At 43.7% G+C, this 19720-nt stretch overlaps 1 protein-coding gene across 1 annotated transcript in view; it reads right to left on the reverse strand.

Annotated features, from left to right (window-relative positions):
• DPH6 (diphthamine biosynthesis 6) overlaps positions 1-19720 on the reverse strand; it is a 467592-nt gene that overhangs the window by 436359 nt on the left and 11513 nt on the right. The window contains exon 3 of the mRNA XM_086937004.1: positions 9631-9824. Coding sequence (XP_086793130.1) covers positions 9631-9824 — 194 coding nt within the window. The remainder of the gene's footprint in view (positions 1-9630; positions 9825-19720) is intronic.

The following is a 19720-nucleotide window of genomic DNA, read 5'->3' on the forward strand; positions in this document are numbered from 1 at the left end:
AGGATGCTTCCTGGTTCCAGGGCTCGCTGGAGAAGTGGAAGAGAGACTTGGCCGGCAGAAAAGGCAAGCAGTATTTTTTTTTATTTTGTCCACCACTGCTAACCCACTCACCCCACCACTACACCCTCATTCCCTGTCAGCTGCTACTGCTTGTGTGTACCCAGCCTGTCTAACAGGAAAGGCATGAGAAAGCGATGGAAGTCGTTTGACTGGTGAAGGTGGAGGGGTTTCCTGGAGATGTGTTAGACCTTCCCTGTTCCCTGAACGGCTGCTGGCGTGTCTCAGATGAATCAATGTTTGACTGTCCTGTACGCTTCTTAAAGACCCTGTTCTTCGTTCCTGGTTTGCATGCAAAGTGTGCATAAGGATAGCAGAGTACCCGTTTCCTGTGCGGCGAAGGTAAGTAGGTCTGTGAGCAGGTGCAGTATATGTGTGAAAGAAAGCTTTGGTGTTAAAATGGGTTGTCATATCTCACCAGCAGGAAAAGGGAAATATATGAACAATCACCAGTCCCCTTCCTACTCTATACCACTACTACCCTACTCTGTGGTGTGCCACAAGAATCTACACCAGCACCCCTGCTGTTCAACCTCTGGGAGACCTCCTGAGCCCTCTCGATATAGGTTTTCACCATTGAGCCAATGACACTTAACTGTACCGCAGAACAAACCCTTTCTTGCTGCTTGTCTAGATCAAATCAAACGTTGGATGTCTCAGAACAGCTCATTCTTAACCCAGACAAGACTGTCTTAGACCCCTCACGCAAAATGGCAAAAAGGGGGCTTACATCCCTTTAAGAGAAATCTTTGGGCATAACAGGCTACACCTCAATGATCACATCAAGGACATTGTGAGAGGAGTCCAGTTTCAAGAGAGTGATAAAATACCTGAAACTGACCTTCCCCAAGAACGACCTAAAGATAATGGTTCAGAACTTGGGCCCTCATAAAGAGTTTGACAGACAGTGAACTGTGCCACAAACTCTCGAAGTACTCTGTTTACCAAACTGACATGCCCACTCTATTTAGAATCGGGAGGACCATCAGGTCTCCCCTGGTGGTACCCTCGATGACTTCACAGCAGAAACCTTACACCGATGGCCAGAGAAACGTTGAGCCATTGCTTTAGGAACACCAGACTGTATGACCAATTTAGAGCAGATGGTCAGATGTCCTAATTTCTGCTCAGAATCTGGGAAACCCTGGCGGTCCCGAACACACAAAAAAAAAAATACTTTACACCTGGAGAGAAAACTTCCACGGTGTTAGGTCCGTGTTTACAAAATCAAACTCCTGCTTTGTGAGTTTGATTTGTATAGTAAAATGTTTACTGAGCAGGCCCCTGAAACACCACAGCCCCTCAGCAAATGTTCAGTGAAGATCTACTATGGCGGCATCTCCAGTGAAGGCACAGAGAGCTCCGCCAGGCTTTCAGTGATCCCTTGCGGTACTCCACCAGGATGGCAGAGATAATGAATTCTACTAACCTGGCGGGCTGTGGGCCACCTGCCAAACTGCAAATGAGGGCCTCTCAATAGGATTGTCATAAGACACAGGTATCCAATTGGTATCCCAAATTTAGAATAGCTCCACTCAGAGTGGTCCTGCAAGCCACTGCATGGTGGCTGGCTGGAACAAGGAAAAGGTATCATATCACCCTTTCATCATAAATGAGCTCCAGTGGGTCCCACTGGAAGCAAAGTGTCAACCTGATTTTCTAACTCACAAGGCTGTTCATTCCAACACTGCCAAATACTTGGCATGAAAGATCCAGATCAATGTACTTCCAGAGCAAGAGGTCTACACTTGGAAATCCCCAAATCCCTCAAACAAAGGACACTAAAACAAGCTTTCTCTGAAGCGGTTCCAAAAGTCTTGAACTCCCATTGACTCGCCGTGAGGAAATTTGCCGTGAGCATATTAAAAAAAATAATGCAAGTTGTTACAAAGTAAGAAGGTGTTATACTTTAAAATAAATCATTAAGCCACCCTATTACTTGACGGCCCTTTGTGACATGCACTGCCTGAGACAGTGCTGATAAGAAAAGGGAAAGGACCACCCTTTGGACTATCGTTTAATTGCCATGTTGAACAGGATGAGGAAAACATTTGTTAAGATCATATTAAAGCACTTAGAAATATAGGTAATTGAAAATCAGTTACTACTAATTGAGCAAGCTGGGCTCTGAGTTTCTCACTAGATAACATCTTGCGTTGGCAGTTTCTGATCGAGAAACATGCGCAAAATCATCGTCCAAAACAATATCTTGCATTTGGTGAATTTACTTGTGTGTTTCATCAACTTGACCCAACAAACTGAAGGCAATAATTAAAGAATTTGAAAGTCCCAGATTACTTTTTGTAGGCAATGATAAATCTCCACTCTGACAATCGGCTATGAGTTATGATTGGTGCCAGCTCTGAATTATCAGCCAACATTCCTGTAGTCATTGGCATAAAGGAGGGACATGTCTTGGTTCCTCTTTTAAGTTCACTGTATATAGTGGACTTCCCTACATTTGTAAAAAAAAAAAATAAATAAGGCTTTTATACGTAAATTAAGGTTGAAAGAATTGCTTCCCCTAATGTATGCAAGTGATTCACTATTATTTGGCTTTACTCAAGCATTGTTACAACAACAACTGATTGCTTTGGCTAATTACTCAAGAACCCATAGTCTAGTGGGAAATGAGAAAATGGGTAACACGCTTGAAAATGCAGTCGCCAAAGGCTAGCCTGTCGGACTAGGTTTATTACAATTCTTAAAAGCTTTCATTAAGAGAGACACGATCTCTAAACCTCCAACTATTGCCAAAATGCTATAGAAAATCAGCTTGTAATTATCACTAAACAATAGATGCTGTTGCATCGTGATTCTAGGGGGTAGATCATGGTCAAAGATGATGTAACTTGATTGAGAGTCCATAGATGAAATTAGGTGTAAGCTCTGTGAGATATATTTGTTCTATCAGGTGGCACGCGACCTTTCTAATCTATGTATGTATGTATGTATGTATGTGTGTTCTTATATAGCGCTTGACTTACCCTTGGGCATCTCGGCGCTTGCATTGGGACCCAGTCCTGGCTTTTCCCTGTGAGATAACCCGTACTGGGCATCCCCAGGGTGAAAGCCAGGCATCCCACCGCGTGGGGGCCGTAGTGGAGATTAAGCAAGCTATTGCCCAGAGTTGCAGAGTGTGAACCCGTGATTCGAGTAGGCACCGAAGTGAGAATTATCGAGTCCGTGGACACTTGGGCTCAGACCCTGCCGCGTCGGGAATTGAACCCTGGTCCCGGGTCTGACCTCTGCTTCAGGGTATACCTCCATAGTGGAGAAGTGAGCCACACTTCTCCACTATGGAGTCTTAGAACCTCTATTCTTTGGTATGTTAAGTGATGCTAACCGTAGGTATTTTTTACAGATTTATAAAGCGCAAACTAGGCCCAAAGTTATTGAAGCACTTTACATGAGCATCAGTTACAATACACAAGATCATATTCATTTTGTATAATTTTAGACACAGGGAGATTAAGTGATGTGCCTAGTATCACAGGATGTTAAACCGCTACTAAGACTCCAACCTGGTTCCTCCGTTCCAAAGTCGGCAGCTTTGACCGTAACACCACATATACTCCCCAATCTTTTATGAGCTAATCAATTATATCTTTGGAGGCCATGGAAATAAACCAGTACAATATTTTGAATCAGATTAAAACAGCCACTTTAAAACTATAACTAAAAATAAGACCTGTCATGGATAGCCAGCATTCACAGAATTAAGAAAAATTTGCTTCCAAATTTCCTATGTGTGACACACACCCTTCCGCTATAGGCCACAAAACAATTTCTGAAAGATCTTCAGATCAGGCTTTACAGTTTTCTTGTGGTAATAAAGCTTTAGATAGCAAGGAGGGCTCTATTTAAGAGTCCAAAGAAGAGAGGCTGGGGCTCACAGATATGATTCGAAATCTAATGGCGGCTCAAACTAGTTCAGCCGTTTCTTGGATGAAACCTCAAAAACAAACTCCCTGGCTCCAGCTTGAGACAGCATTATCAACCAATCCATTGCAGAACTTACTCTTGCTCCATCCAAGCAATAGATTACACACTAACACTTTCTAACACCCTGTGCTTGTTATGTTATGTTATTTTTAATTTATTACGCACTCGAATCAAGCCGACTGATTACCAAGGCTTGAACCAAGATTTTCCTTGAGGAAAGAGGTAATTGAGGGAAGACTCTTCTCAGCAGATGTAGCATACGGAAGCAGGACCGTGTGGTGGCAACAATGTGTTCTTTCATAGAAAGAGATTGATCTAAGTGGACACTAAGATTTTTTTGCTACCAATTTGGGTGAAGGGCTGGGGCCCAGCGCAGCTGGTCACCATTCTGGAGCCCAAAGAAGTTGAGCTTGTCTGAATAGCAGAGTTTCTGTTTTTGTAGGGTTAAGTTGCAGTTGGCTATCCAACATCCAGGTGGCTATAGCCTTCATCCCGGAGGAGACCAAGGCTTTAGATTTGGAAAGGTTGGAGCCAAAAGAGAAAAGTAGCTGCATATCTTCAGGGTATGAAATAATCTCAAACCCAAAACCTCTGACTATCTTAGCGAAGGGGGCCATGTAAATATTAAAAAGTGTAGGGCTCAAACAAGAGCCCTGGGGTACTCCATAGATCTGTGTCATGGTTCTAGACCTACAAGGATGATCGTTTGGGATCTTTCCGACAGGAAATCCGCTAACCATTTAATGGCCATTCCTTGGATCCCTAAATCCTGGAGTCTGTCGAGAAGTCGGGGTGAGACACCATATCAAATGCCACTGACAGATCTAACAAAATCAATAATGTCGGACAATTAGCATCAAGAGAGCATTTAATATGGTCAGTGACCACAAGCAAGGTTCTCTCGGTGCTGTGGAGGGGTCTAAAGCCAGACTGAGAGCTGTCTAATAGTCTGTTAGTCTCAAGATAGGTTGTCAGTTGATAATTAATATGTTTTTCCAATAGCTCAGCCAATGAAGAGAGGAGGGAAATAGGGTGGTAGTTAGCCAGATCAGTGGGCGTACATAATTGTTCTTTTTTTTAATGGGCCTGATCAAGGCCGACTTCCAGTCTAAGGGCACTTTCCTAGAAGTAATTGATAGATTAATTAGGGAACAGATTTGCAGTGCTAGTTCAGAAGCAACATTCAACAGGACTGTAGGAGGGCAGACATCTGAAGGAGAGCCAGACTTCACAGAGCTTAGAGGGTTGGAGGTTGTTTCTATGGCGATTACCGTACAATTACAAAGACTAATGGGAGAGTCAGTGAGAGGGAAAGGATCTATAGGCGTTTCATGAGGCTCAGGGATGATAGGAGGGAAGTTTAGGAAAATCTCCTTTATTTTGCCCTCAAAATGATCAGCCCGGGCGTCGCAGAGAGATTGAGATGAACTAGGATCTAGGGCAGGCCGCTGGGTTTATGCAGGAATTGAGAATTTAAAAAAAAGTTTTAGTTCCCAGCTTCATCAATAGTTTTCGCAATATGCGTTTTGCGGGCTGTCTTGATGTAGATAGTTATGGCCAGTTTATAGGTTTTTTTATCAACAGGTAAATTAGTCCTGCGCCATCTCCTTTCCAATGTTTTACAAGAGGCTTTCTGAGTCCTTAGGTCGGGAGTATGCCAAGGGCCGCAAGTTCTATGGGGAAAAATGTTGCCATGGCTCTAAGGGGCAATTTGTCAAAAACTGAGTTCAGTGACATATTAAAGATAGACAGTGCTAGTTCTACATCAATGATGTCAGAGGGCAGGAGAGGCACTTGTGCCTTGGCCCAAGCCAGTGGGGGGACTTTTTGCCATTGTCTAGATAGTTTGTAATGGCATGTAGGGAGTTGGCTATTGGTCTTATACTGTTGAAACACTAGAAACCCCCGATACAATATGAGAATTTCACCACCTTTCTGTCCCCTACGACCACACTCTCTCACAATCCAGATTTCTCGCCAGGCCTTACAGACGCAGTATTTTTAATCAGGGAGCGTAAGAGTCCCTTAGGTTGAAAAACTTTTTTGATAAGGGAAGGCTGTGATCTTGAGACGAATGTGAGACATCTGAGTCCCTACGGCGGGCTGCCAGGTTAAAATTGAAGCTAGCACGGCACTGGGCGGGCTCAGGTGTTTGCAGAATCACTGGATCACAGGCTCTGACACTGTCTGAGACAGTATTTGGCCAGCCCTCTAACTGAGAGTGGTCTCCCATCTTTATCATGCCCTTGACTCTTAAATTTAGAACCGGTGCGACATTCCTACATGAGCAGATGGGAAGACAAACTGGAGAATGTAGAGAAAAGGGAGGTAATACGGGCTAGGACAGCCACTTAGTCTATTTGACCTGAATATATGCAGAAGACTTACATGGTCCTAACTAGGTGGTACTTCACCATGGTTAGACTGGGGGCCATGTTGGGGTTTATAATAAATGCTGGTGGGAATGCCAGCAGTGGGCACCAAGCTTCATATTTGGTGGACCTGTCCACTGGCCCAGTCATATTGGGCATCTCTCCTCAGCCTCATAAAATACATTACATGAACCACTCTTCTAATGGACCCGCTAGTGATACTGTCGGGTCATCCAGGAGAGGATCGGACATATCCTATGTATGCCCACTCAGGTCGTTTTGTCACACAACTGTTGTTCGTGGGTCCAGTAACAGTGGCTCGTTATTGGAAACAAAAAGCAGCTCCTCAGCTAGGACTAAAATATTGCATAATTATTCGATGGAAAAGCTGACTACACAGAAGACAGATAAAATGAATACGAAAAGATATGGAGGTTGTTCACGACCTACATCAAAACCAGGATATTGGGCTGGCGAATGGCTCACCATCTGCCCGACCTGTTATCGAAGAGTACCCTTCAAAAGATGTCGGACTCCTTAGGAAAAACTCTACCGAGGATCCACCAACAGCGTAATTGCTGCATGACTGGAGATTAGTGTTGCTTGTGTGGATATTCCCCTCCCCCTGCCCGGACTCTCTCTCTTCACCCGGCTTATATTTTATAGAAAGTTATTACTAAATTTGAGGTCCTACACTTATGTCAAAGATGTTCATTGCATTTTTTTTTACTTTGTTGTATGCTGCAATATTATTGGGCACACAGTGTCAATGGAACCAGGCTACACCTGGCTGATGAGCCCTAACTACAGCAAAACCGGTCCTGGTTTGCTTGTGTTCAGTTTTGGGAGGACCTGATCTGGAAGCTCGGGCTTGGAAGTTCCTATAAGAGCAGGGTCAAGAGTGATTTGCATATGGCTGGGTGCAAACTGAGGTTGCATGGTGGGCAAAATTATGATGGACTGGGTTGCGGCCATGAGTAATTACCAGTGGCTGAGATATATTCAAGCATTACTTCCATCACTTTTTTGTATACTTTAGTCATACAGAACAGTGGCGTGTCACTACAGAATGGGTGCCAACAATCCCAACAATGGCTATTGGAAGCTTTCTTCAGGAGACATTGAGGTTTATTCTGGTTAAAGAACATAGATTTAACAGCTGATTGCTTGATTCTTCAAATAGCGACAAGGTCCATCGTGCACAAACTCCTCCTATCTACCTGCACCCTTTACCTCCAGACTCCTGTTCACCTTTACGCACACTGGGCGGCTTATACTTCTCTTTATACCTGAGCTTTCATGCACGTATAGATCTCCAGAACTTTGAGTGCATATTTGTTGCTGCTGTTGCTATTTTATTTATAAATTAGCCTGCTGCAAGTAAGCACCCTTCCAAAGAGGGCAATTGCAGGCCTTACTCTTCAAAATGCTGAGCAAAAAATTGGATTTTTAAGAGTTGTAATATTGTCACCAAAAATTAAGTGAAAGCCGTAGAGATATATTGAAGGGGAAAAACTGTCCGCAAGCCTGATTAAGGATGATTCTGAGATTGAATAACTACAAGTAGTAGTTTAGGCACACTCTTCAACTACAGAAGAGCCTTTTCTATTACCCAAGTACAGAGGTATTGTAGCATTTACCAACTTTAAAACTGGTCTAAAAAGGTCTTACATGAAGTATTGTTGGGACACTCCTACCCTAATCCTAATTCTGAGAAAGAACTTGTTTTTTCTGTACGCCTTTGTTTGCACATTAGGCACGCGTATATCTTCACATACCATAAAGTTGTGAATGTGGTACTATAATGTCAGAGTTCTATGGAAATAAACTCTCCTCCCTTCGCAGACCCACCTTCCAGATAATATGTCTACTTCAACTTAGTACTAAATTATGCTCTGTCCATGCTAGTTACATTGAACTTGTTGCTCAGCCCTGTGAAGGTGAGTGGCCAATCAACACTTACTACTACTCTACTATTGCTCAATTTACAAGTAGCGGATACTGGCACATGATAGGCACTTCACCAAATAAGGGACTTTGAAAGGTTTTTTCACATCACGCTTTGCCTAGAGAAGCCTTTTCACTAAAATATGCACCAAGAGGACATCTCACCAGGAACTGCACCCAAAATGACTTCTTATTGCATACTGTGTCCAAAGAGAAATTTTCATCGTACAGTGCATCTCATAGATACTGGTCTCCGCACACTTCACCTTTAGAGGCAATCGCGCTGCACAATGTACATTAAGAAGTCTTCTAACCACACAGTGTGCCCACGAGGCCTTCCTCTTCCCACTGTACCATTGCCTCATCACACACTGTTTCCAAGCACGGCTTCTCATTACAAACAGGATTTCACATTATGCACTGGAGCTCCAGCGGCTTCTCCACACACTGCAGGTCGAGAAACCTTATCAGGGCAACATAACATTTCTATTTGTGATGTGCAGGCTCACGGCTAAAAATGTTTCTTGGCAATGTAAACAGACTTTTACCCAACCTAATGGTGCTTATTTTATTGACCTACTAAGGGTGAAATGTTGAGGGCACCAGCTGATATTCCAAGCAAGGACCACTCAGTGAAACAAAACAGCAAACGCATTATTTCAGTGGTCCACCAGAATATCAAAGCCCCGCCACTCAGAGGGCTTTTCAAAACACGCGGAACAATGCAGCTTGGAAGGTTTTTATCACCAAACTACCTCAATAGGTCTTCTCACTTCAAAATGTGCCCAGATTTCACTAGAGAGTGGATCTACAGAGACATTATCACCACACGGTGTTTCCTGGGGAGGCACTATCACCACACAGTGTATCATCAGAGACGTTATTCCCACACAGTGAACCCAAGGGCTATTCTCAGGACACCGTATATATAACCTGAGAGCCCCATCTTCCAATTAATGTCCCCTGAGAAGCATTCTCACCACAGAGTGTATCCAGAGGCCTTCTCATTAAACAGAGCACCTAGGGAGAAACTATGAACACAGTGCACCCTGAGCGGACGTGGTCTACCCCATGAAGCAAAGTTGTCTACAAGGCATGCTTAGTAAACAGTGTAGCCAGAGAGGAATTCCCATCACATAGGGAACCCTGAACATCCCCTCACAGTTTACCTGAGAGGCCTTCTCACTACACATTGCACCCAGGTAGGCATTCTCAAGGCACAGTAGTTATTGATAAGTCTTTCACACACCAAGAGGCTCATTCTCACCGCATAGCGTACCCAGAGAGGCCCACTCCACCCACACTATACCTTGACGAGCTTCAGCAGCTGAAACAGGTCTTCCACCTCGTCCCCTGTGCACTCCGTGTACACTCGCCCTGTGTCCACGCTGCGGCCTTCGATAGTGCGTCGATACAATGGGAGGGCCATGGCTTCCGCATACATGTCAATGGCCTGATGACCCACTGTCTGGTACATGTAGCTGTCTAGTTCATCTGTCCCACCTTCAAAAACACACAGAAAAGTTTATAAAAAAACGATCACAATGGGAGATTACAACCCATAATACAGTAGACGTGAACCATTGCTATTCAGAATCAGTTGTGTGGCCAAAGTGTATAGTCAAATGAAATGTGAATAGCAACCTTGACCACTGTGAAATGCCTGTCTGTAGGTTTGTCTCTAGTAGGCTTATGAGCTCTATGCTCCTCCACCCCCCCACCAAAGAGAAATTTAATGTCACAAGACATTCATGCACCAGTGAGGGCGGATATACTGATGACTTGGAACAGAGAGACCGGTTATGGGGTGGTGCCTCAAAAGAGCGTACGGGTGACAGATGGGGTCAATTCATTTGAACCAAGAACCAGGATTTCTGTTTTGGAGCCATTAAGTTTCAGGGTGTTTTGTGTCATTCAGATTTCAGTTGCTTTTACACACAATCACTATCTCAGCTTTTTACAAGTAAAGTAAACATTTACAACAGAATAAAAATGCAACCACGCAAACAAATTATTATGTAGCACAAGACAGAATAAAAAAAAAAATCCTGTCTGTACTTTCATCACCGAAACCGTGCAGGTCCACTCATCCTCTCCAGTAGAGACCCTCCCATGAGGCTCAGCACAAAGTCCATATCCTCGATTGTGCACTGCATTCCTTTGTATTCTCTAATCAATTTTCCTGAAACAGTACCCATTTACCTCCACGCCCCAATTTCTTACTAGCCGAAACATATAGCACCTAGGTGCATTTTTTATTTTCTGACATACACTACTCTTGCAGAATTTTCTCTACTCGCACTTACTTGAAGTGGGGCAAGTAATACGCGGAACAGTCCCCATATCACAATAAAGGGCTTCCGAATTGTATCCTATGGTGGGAGATACATTTGATGCCTAAATCTGCACATTACAAAACATTTCCAATAACCCGTATAACCTTTTCAGTGATCGCATTGCCCCAGAAATATATCTGGCCAGGTATAAGGGGCAGATGTATCAAGATTCCGTTTTGCGAATCTGAAATTTCGAAAATTTACGATTCGCCGTTGCACATTCGCAAAACGGGATGTATGTAAATAATCGCCAAATGTTTGCGATTACTTAAATGTCGCTAAAAATTCACCGAATCACGGTTTGCGATTCCTTAATTGCGAAATTCGCAATTTAAGAAATCGCAAAACCGGGAATCTGCAAAGCAGGTGCAGCTTGATGACATCACAACCAGGAAGAGGGAGTGATTACCTACACCTGCTTGCCTGAGCCACACCCAGTGGCAGTTAGGAGTGTCTCTGAAGGCTGCACAGTACTGCTAGCTCTACAATGGAGTCACAGAGGCCACAGGAGGGCATGGAGGCAGAAAAAAAGGAAAAGGAAGCACAAGTTTTCAGAAAAGGAGCAGGAGGTTTTAATTGAGGAAATGGTTTGCAGTCATGAGCGGCTTTTTGGGTAGAAAGCATTGAAGGTTCCAGAGTCAAGGAAGAGGAAGACCTGGCTTGAAATTCAACAAAAGGTTAATGCTGTTGGAGTCACCACACGTACCATAGAGGAGTTAAGGAAAAGATGGTATGACATGCGCCAGAGATCTAAAGAGGGGGTGGCTGCCAGGTTGAAGGAGGCACAGAAGACTGGTGGTGGTACTTCAACTGCTGAACAAACAACACCACACGAAGAGCTTGTGGAGGCCACTCTCCTGCCTGAGAGTGTTAGTGGAGTGGCTAAGATTGACAGCTCCGACCCTGCTTCCAGTTCTCAAGGTAAGATGCATGTCAAAAAGATATAATCAGCTAGGGTTGCATGCGCACAGTGTAGATAGAGGGACATAAAGAAAACATGTTTGACTTCAGGTACACTCCTTTCTATACACATACAGATGCTTCATGGGAGTTGTAGTATGATAAAGGATACTTTGTAAATGAGAGCAATGATACACATGCTTACATTGTGGATTGCATTGTAGGCAAAATGAGAGTGTCAGGATTGATAGAACTTCAAAATTGAAAACTAAAACTTTATTTGTTCTAAGATTCATGACAATACACAAACTCATATGTCCTCCTTTACATCCACAGCACAATCAAAGGCACCAGGGGACATTGCTGAGGGAGTGGACTCCCAAAATCATGTGGATTCTGGCAATGAAGGGGAAAGCAGTGAGGAAGGTGTGACAACACCAATATTGCGCAGGAAGCATAGACATTTGCCCCCTCTGCCTCCTTTGGAGGATGACATGGACATCACTGGGGATGCAAGAGACAGTAGTCAAGACATCAGAACCTGGTGAGAGCCTAGGACAACAGCAACCGCAATAAAGATCACGCACATATGGAGCACAAAGGTCCTTGTCCAGGAGTAGTAGAGGCGCCCACTGTATTTGCAGGACTGGAGCAGGACATGCTTCAAGTGCAGCGCCTACAACACAAGGCACTGCGGTCAATAAATAGGCAGCTGTCCAAGTTGAACAGAAATCAGCGTAAAATGGGTGAGGGCATGATGGCGATGGCAGGTGCAATAAAAAAATTATGTTCTACACTTGAGCGCACTGAAAGTAAAAGAAACAGGGCGCACAACGTGCACATGCACGTATGCACAGCTACACGAAGGCTGTAACCCGCCTCTGCACAGCAACATCCAACCTCACACATCGCAGCATCACCATGCAGATGCAGATGACTCACTGCAGCCAAGATATTGCTAGAGGCCTAGAGCAAGTGACCAATGCTGTGGAACGTTTGCAAACAGCCAACTCTGGTGCCAGAACCCTAATGGTCTCTGGAGAAAGTGAGGAGACCTCCAGCAGGAGCAGTAACACTCCTACATTGCCACTAACTCAACGCTGCAGTGGCAGACATGGTACTGCTAGTAGCCATGGAATGGAGAGCACACAATCTGAACACCGCCCTTCACCCAGCCGCCACCATAGGAAGTGAAGTGCTTTAGTACCGTACTGTATAAAATGGTGAAGCAACCAAACTATCATTTTATAATTACTTTACTTAACAGTGCCATGACTGTTATGGGTTCTAATGTCCAAAAGGTGCGTAAAGTGTGAATAAACACAGCACCTGTGACACAGATATTTTGTTAGACTACATTCATTTCTTACCTAAAAGTAATTCCGTGTGATCTCAGACGGTCTCTGGCGTCCAGCTGCTGCCCCTACTCCTGCTGCTGCCCTGCCAGGGGGAGGTGTGCAATCATCATCTGATGTGTCTGAGTCGCTCACTTCAATTTCAGTCCCTTTCCTCATTGCCGTGTTATGGAGCATTGCGCAGCTTGTTACTATTTTACAACATGTCTCAGGGCTGTACTGCAGTGCCCCTCCACTTTTATGTATGCACCTGAAACGGCTTTTCAAAATGCCAATGTGCTTTCTATGATGCTGCGCGTTGACCGGTGTGCCCTGTTGTACCACCTTTCACTGGCATTTGCTGGATTAAGATATGGTGTTAGGAGGAAGTCTCGCACGGAGTAGGCACTGTCACCTGCATGGACGGAAATGAAAAGTAAGTGAATGTTCCCCTGCAAACTGAGTGATGGATGGATGGGTGGATGTGTGATATTATTTTACCTAGCAGGTATCCCTTTCCAAACTGTCCAGCACTCAGACGTCCATGTATCCCACTATGTCTGAAGATGAAAGAGTCATGTGTGCTGCCAGGGTACAATGTCATTGATGATGTATTTAGCATTGCACACAATCTGGATATTCAGGGAATGATAGCTTTTCCGGTTCCTGAAGACATATTCTGTAGCTGCTGGTGGTGTGATGGCAATATGGGTCCCATCAATGCAGCCAGTTAAATGGGGGAAACGTAATGCCTGTTGGGTGCTTGGAAAGTAAACGTGATGTCCTAGCCTGTTCAGCATTGCATCCAAAAAGGCATGAAAAAAGCACGAAAGAGTACTCTGGGACACCCCACCAACTTCTGCTATGACTCCTTGGAAACTCCCTGAGGCCAGAAGATGCAGTGAGCACAATACCTGCACATGGGTGGGAATTGCTTGTGTCCTGGCTGCTGGGTGCTCCAAATAGGGTTTCAGCTCATCTATGAGGTCCAAGATGGTGTGTGGGTGTAGTCTGTATTTCTCATGGATGTCCTTCTCAGTCTGCTGGAACAGCGTGATGCGTAGTCTGAATATTTTCTCCTGTCTCAGTCTCCTCTGTAAAAGGGCACGGATACGCAGCCTCTTGGCTATCACATATAGTCCTGCCATTGTGGAACATTCTGTTGCATTGTGGGTTGCTTTTTGTACCTTCCACCTGGTTACTACCTGCATCCAATTGGTGGTAATTGCGATTTCTTAATTTGCGAATTTCATGTTTTCGCAATTTGCGTTTTTTTCATACGTCATTGCGATTTCTTATTTTGCGATATCAGGTTTGCGATTTTCACAAACTTGTAATATCGCAAAAGAAGAAATCGCAATTTTATTCGCAGAATTCATGTTCTCGCAATGTAAGAAATCGCAATTCATGCGATTTCTAATTTTGCGATGCAAATTCTTTCATACATACCTTTTCCCTATTTATTAGTCACAAACGCTGTTTTTTAGCGATTCGCAGCATTTGCGACAAAAAAATAGGTTGATTCATATGCCCCCTAGTGACTTATCAGCAGCAGCAGCCAACTTGCCCAATGATTACATGCCAGCCTAGCCTGTGTCTCTAAACAAATAACTGCCACCGGCCATACCTTTATGCACCAAAGATCACATTACCTTTTAGCTGCAGGTCAATCAGCTGCAAGCAAACAAGTTTCAAAAGACCTAGACCACAAAAAATAACCTATTGGAGGCTGTTCCAACTAGTCCCAACTCTGGTTGGCTGGTACATCATAACCGTAGAATACTTTCACCCAACTTTTTGAGCACTCACCACCCAGGAATCCTGAGGTGTGTTAATGTCTGCCAAGGCATATGCAGTCAAAGCCCCTTTGTCTAACTCCTCAGCAGCCTAAAAGCATCCCTCAGCCTGGGTATCCTCTGAACCATACCCTGCACATCCCACCATCTAACACAAGCAACACAGACCCACACAACACCAAATACTTTGTCAAGCCAAGCAAACTTACATCCTTCTAAAGGGGATGAACAAGAATACCCTCCACACTGTAATGGTCTCTCCTAACGACTTAAACTTATCTTCTGGCACTCACAGGATGAGTGAATGTAACACTGTGAACTCACAAGTGCTGCACGTATTCTGGGAAAAGAAAGGTTGGCATGCACTCAAACATTGGCAATGCTTGGCAAAGGGCTTCATGTTTCTGGAGGATGCACAACGCATGGGCACCTGAACTCAAAATAAGAAACTACATTTCCCATTAGGCTTCAGAACTCCCACACTGGTTTAGAAATGTTGATGGCTATTTTGAAAGTATAGGTTTGATGTGGTCCAGAGTGTCAGTGCTAGGGAACTGAGCTACAATGCTGCTACAACCAGGACCTTACTACCACATAGTTTGTTTTGATAGCCTTGGAGATTGCTTTTTACTAGGGAGTTTCAGGAGAAAAGTGTGATGCCGAATACAGAGAAGTATTCCAAGAAATTGTCATACTTTTTTAATAAACGTGAGGTAGTTAAAAGTACTTCCCAGAAATATCCATAATTGATTATAAATTCTATTTCCTGTTATCCCTTATGGATTGTACAGCAATTTGAGGAATGGAAGGACCCTCAAAATACTAAGAGACTGATGACTCTTTGCGATGTATATATTTGTATCTAAGCTAATGCTATATGCTTAAGAGAGTGATTTATTAGTGTATATACAAACTATATTATCAAACTATATTATCCCTAAATATGTTTATATTAAAGCTTGAGAAACATCCTAAATGTATAAGACAGAGAGACTGTAAATTGAAAACAAAGGGCAGTACTGTTTACTAGAGAAAGAGAGGTTATTATTGAAAAGCGCCATAGGAATTTCATAGAATGTTTTATGCTTCAGTTCAAGAAATAACCTCAGTTTGCCAATATCCCAGACAGCCGGAGTTTTAGAGATATTCTGGAGGCTTCTCATACATTATAGAAAGTGTTTGCGATGAGTATTGAGTGAGACATGATATCAAAGGTTTTATCTTGTGGTTAGATGAACTACAATGCCCCATGTAGATGATCACACCCACTAGAGTGAAGAGTCAGAGAGGCGATATCCAGTGTCACTGTTTCCTCTCTTGTTCTATTCCCCTTTACCTTGGTCGCCTATTGACCATCATATTCCTACAGTGAATGCCTGGCCGTGTACAATTCAAATCAGCTCATTCCGATACCTCTGAAAGGTCTGGATCTCCATCCCACTCTACATCCCATGGTCCACCCCTCCTCTAGTTCAGACAAGAGCATAAGACCCACTTCTTGAAGTAAAATGTGATCACAGTGTAACTCCCGAGGACACGACCTCTTTAACCACATGGCTGCTAGGCGTTTTCCCGTCCTGCGCTAAAGATCCAAAATCACCATAATTCATGACGAGCTGGCCTTGTCATCAGTGCACGGCAGGTAAGCGCCATGACGAGCCCAGCTCGTCATTAGCTTCGAAGGGGTTAAAGGGATTCCCCACTTCATCCCCTCCTCCACCAACTCCCCGGGCATCATTGGCCTAGCATTGCTTTTATTAAACCTCTAGTAAAGCGCTTCATTGCTTTGTGGCTAGGATAGCGCTCAACAAGTCAGACACACATTAGCTGGACAACAAAACACTAGCTTGTCCACTTCAAAAACCAATCGCCCATAACTATGGCATGTCTACAATTAACAGGCAGGACAATATCAAATCATGGATTGCCACAGTCCTCCTGTCAATTCACAGCACCTGTAACACATCTAAAGCCTGAATGGTCCATCGGTAACAGATCAATTCAGTTGATTCTTGAAACTGCAGGGGGAGCATGATAGCTCTCTCCACAAACATTCCATATTCCGCTGCCATCTTCCTCCAAGCCGGCAATTCTCCATTAAAACACCTTTCCATGAGCGATCCTTGGATAATCGCACTTCATTATTATTGTCAGACTTTTATCCTTTTCAAAAGCTTTCGCCTGCCTTTCTTTCAGTACGTCGCCACCAGGGTTACCAAATAAGGAATGCTCACCTCAACATTATCCACCGAAGCTACCTTCCTCTGCCTGTCGTCATCAGCATTTCAATCCTGCCTTTGTATTGGCTGGTGCAAAACGGAATCAGCAGCCACATTTGCATTATCTGGGGCATTGTCAACCGGAAATTGTAATGCTTGAAAAGTATCTCCCAAATGGGCAACTCCACAGATAAGGTTTATGCATCTAACCCAGAAAATACTGAAACTAAAGGCTTATGGCACTCCAGCGTGCAGTGATCACAAGAAACAATCCAATTTGATTGAGTATCCTGCTATGTATGTATGTATATAAGTATATTTAAAGTGCGTACAGGGCACGATAAGGGCTTCTTCAACTGTAGAGCCAGCTAATAAGGACAGGTACAAATCTTCAAGACTAAACTCAACGTCAGATGGCCTTTTGCTGATGGTTTATTTGTTTATAATTTTTATTGCAGGTGCAAGCCACAAAAATCAAAACAAATAAAAACAGAAAACATGCTGCCACCTAAACATGGTGGCTGTAAGCTTTCAATAAAAATGTAAAATGAAGAACAATTAAGCATCACACATACTTTTAATCGAATAATATGAATGTTTTCTACTTAGAATAGCTACAGAACCTCTTTTTTAGTTACGTGTTTATGCACATTTATGATTATATGATTCTTATTGGCATAAGGAAAAGTGAATTTTGATTTTCTGTAACCTAAAGACATAGTTTAAACATATAAGGTTGTTTAAAAAATAATAAACAACAAAGAATGAAAAAAATTGACAATATAAAGCCCTGGCCCAAGGGCCCCGTCAATGTTTCTTTTTAGGTGTATATGCACATGCAATCAAGTAAAATTACGTCGTTCATAGAGCAAGCAGCCATTGACTGAAGTCGGTTGGGCTAGTCCACTTCATGGTCATCTGCCCTACGTTTTGTACTTTGGTGGGAGGGAGCAGAAAGAGAATGATGACCGAAGAGACCAGTGGGTGAAGGGGGTTGGTCCAAAGGTCCTCTACATAAGCATATTTGCAAGTATTTTTAAATAATGATTTTATTGTGATTTTATGTGACATGAAGCTGGCAAATACGTGAAGCTGGCAAATACGTGAAGCTGTGTCTGAAGTCCCCACAGTTCCTCCGAGTGAGTAGGAGTGTGTTGTAGCTTCTGAGGTTCCTGGACTGACCGGCTCTTTTGAGTTTGGTGGCCAGATATTCTGGTTTGCCTGTATGCAGGGCTTTATGTGTGAGGCAAGCTGTACGGAAGCTGGCTCGTTGGTCAATCAGGAGCCACATTAGTTCCTTGAGAGCCGGAGAGATGTGTTCATATTTCTTAGTTCCTGTGATCATTCTTGCTGCTGCGTTGAGGGTGGCGGTGAGAGGTCCCAGGTGAGATTTGGGTGTTCCAGACAGTACTGCGATGCCATAGTCAATTCTGGAGAGCACCAGTGCCTGAGTGGCCTGTTTCAGGTCTTTTGGGGGGGGGAGGAAGGGTTTAATTTTGTAGAGAAGTTTCAGGTTGAGGAATGCACCTTTGGCTGTCTTTGAGATGTGTTTTTTCATGTCCAATTTGGGGTCTAGGGTTATCCCTAGGGATTTTGCGGAGTTCGTTGGCGCTAGAGAAACATTGAGGGCGTTTAAGGCTTTGAGCCATTCCACTATTTGGGGGTTGTCATCCTTATTTGAAATGAGTAGTACTTCAGTTTTTTCCTCATTCAGTTTGAGGTGGTTGGCTGAGAGGCAGTGCGGGACCTCCATGAGAGCTCTGTTTAGTCTGTGAATGTCTGCGATCGATGTGGTTTCCAAATAGAGTTGAGTGTCGTCTGCGTAGAGGTGGAAAGGGATGTTGGAGTTCCTTAGAAGAGAGGTGAGGGAATCCATGTAGATATTGAAGAGTTGCGGGGAGAGTACTGACCCTTGAGGAACTCCTCTTCTGATGGGGAGGGGGTCCGATTTGAAGCTGTTAATCTTAATTCTTTGCGTGCGGTTGTTGAGGAAAAAGGGGAACCATTTTAATACTGTCTTTTCAATACCCGCTCTCTTCTGGAGGACATTGGGTAGCAGGGAATGATCGACACTTGGCACCACAAAGAACATAATACACATATTTAGTTGGCAAATCCCTCTAGGCAGCACATCCATTTCAACTTTTAAGCCTACATACCAAACCCATTCAGAATAAGTTCCCTTACACATGCTCAAACTGAAGATTACCTCAAAGCTATACCGTAGGCTATTTATTCCTCTCTACACAACGGCCTCCTTGGGGCTAGCAATGACAACCCTGCATCCCAGGGCGAAGAAATGAATTTGAGGTCCTTCAGAACACACATGTACCACACAGGATTAGAAAGAACGATGACAGGAGCAATCTCATATTATTCAGCACACTATGCAAGAAAATTCACCCTGCACAATACATTAGGCAGATCAGTGCTTAATTTGAACTGGTGGTGTCCACTGGCACTCTTTTTTGGAGGCAGGCATTTATTTTTCATCATCAGACTTTGACCCATAAGAAGAGAGAAAAAACCCCACAAACGGAGGAAAGAAAGAGGAAGAGAAAGACGGAAAAACAGTGGCAATTGGGGAGAAAGCAGAGGAGAAAAAGAACGTCCAAAACCTAAATAAAAAGGCAAGCGGTGGATGGTACTGACGAGAGAAGAATCAGGTGGAATCGAGACAACCAGCAACCCTGACATTCTGCAGCACCGGTGGCAGGCTTTTCAGCATAACTTTGGGCAACAGCACTTATTCTTTTACAAATGAATCACGAAGAGAGTCCATTGAACCAAACACAACCATAGATTACCTTGAAT

The sequence above is a fragment of the Lissotriton vulgaris genome, chromosome 9, assembly GCF_964263255.1.
Source record: "Lissotriton vulgaris chromosome 9, aLisVul1.2, whole genome shotgun sequence".
NCBI lineage: Eukaryota > Metazoa > Chordata > Amphibia > Caudata > Salamandridae > Lissotriton > Lissotriton vulgaris.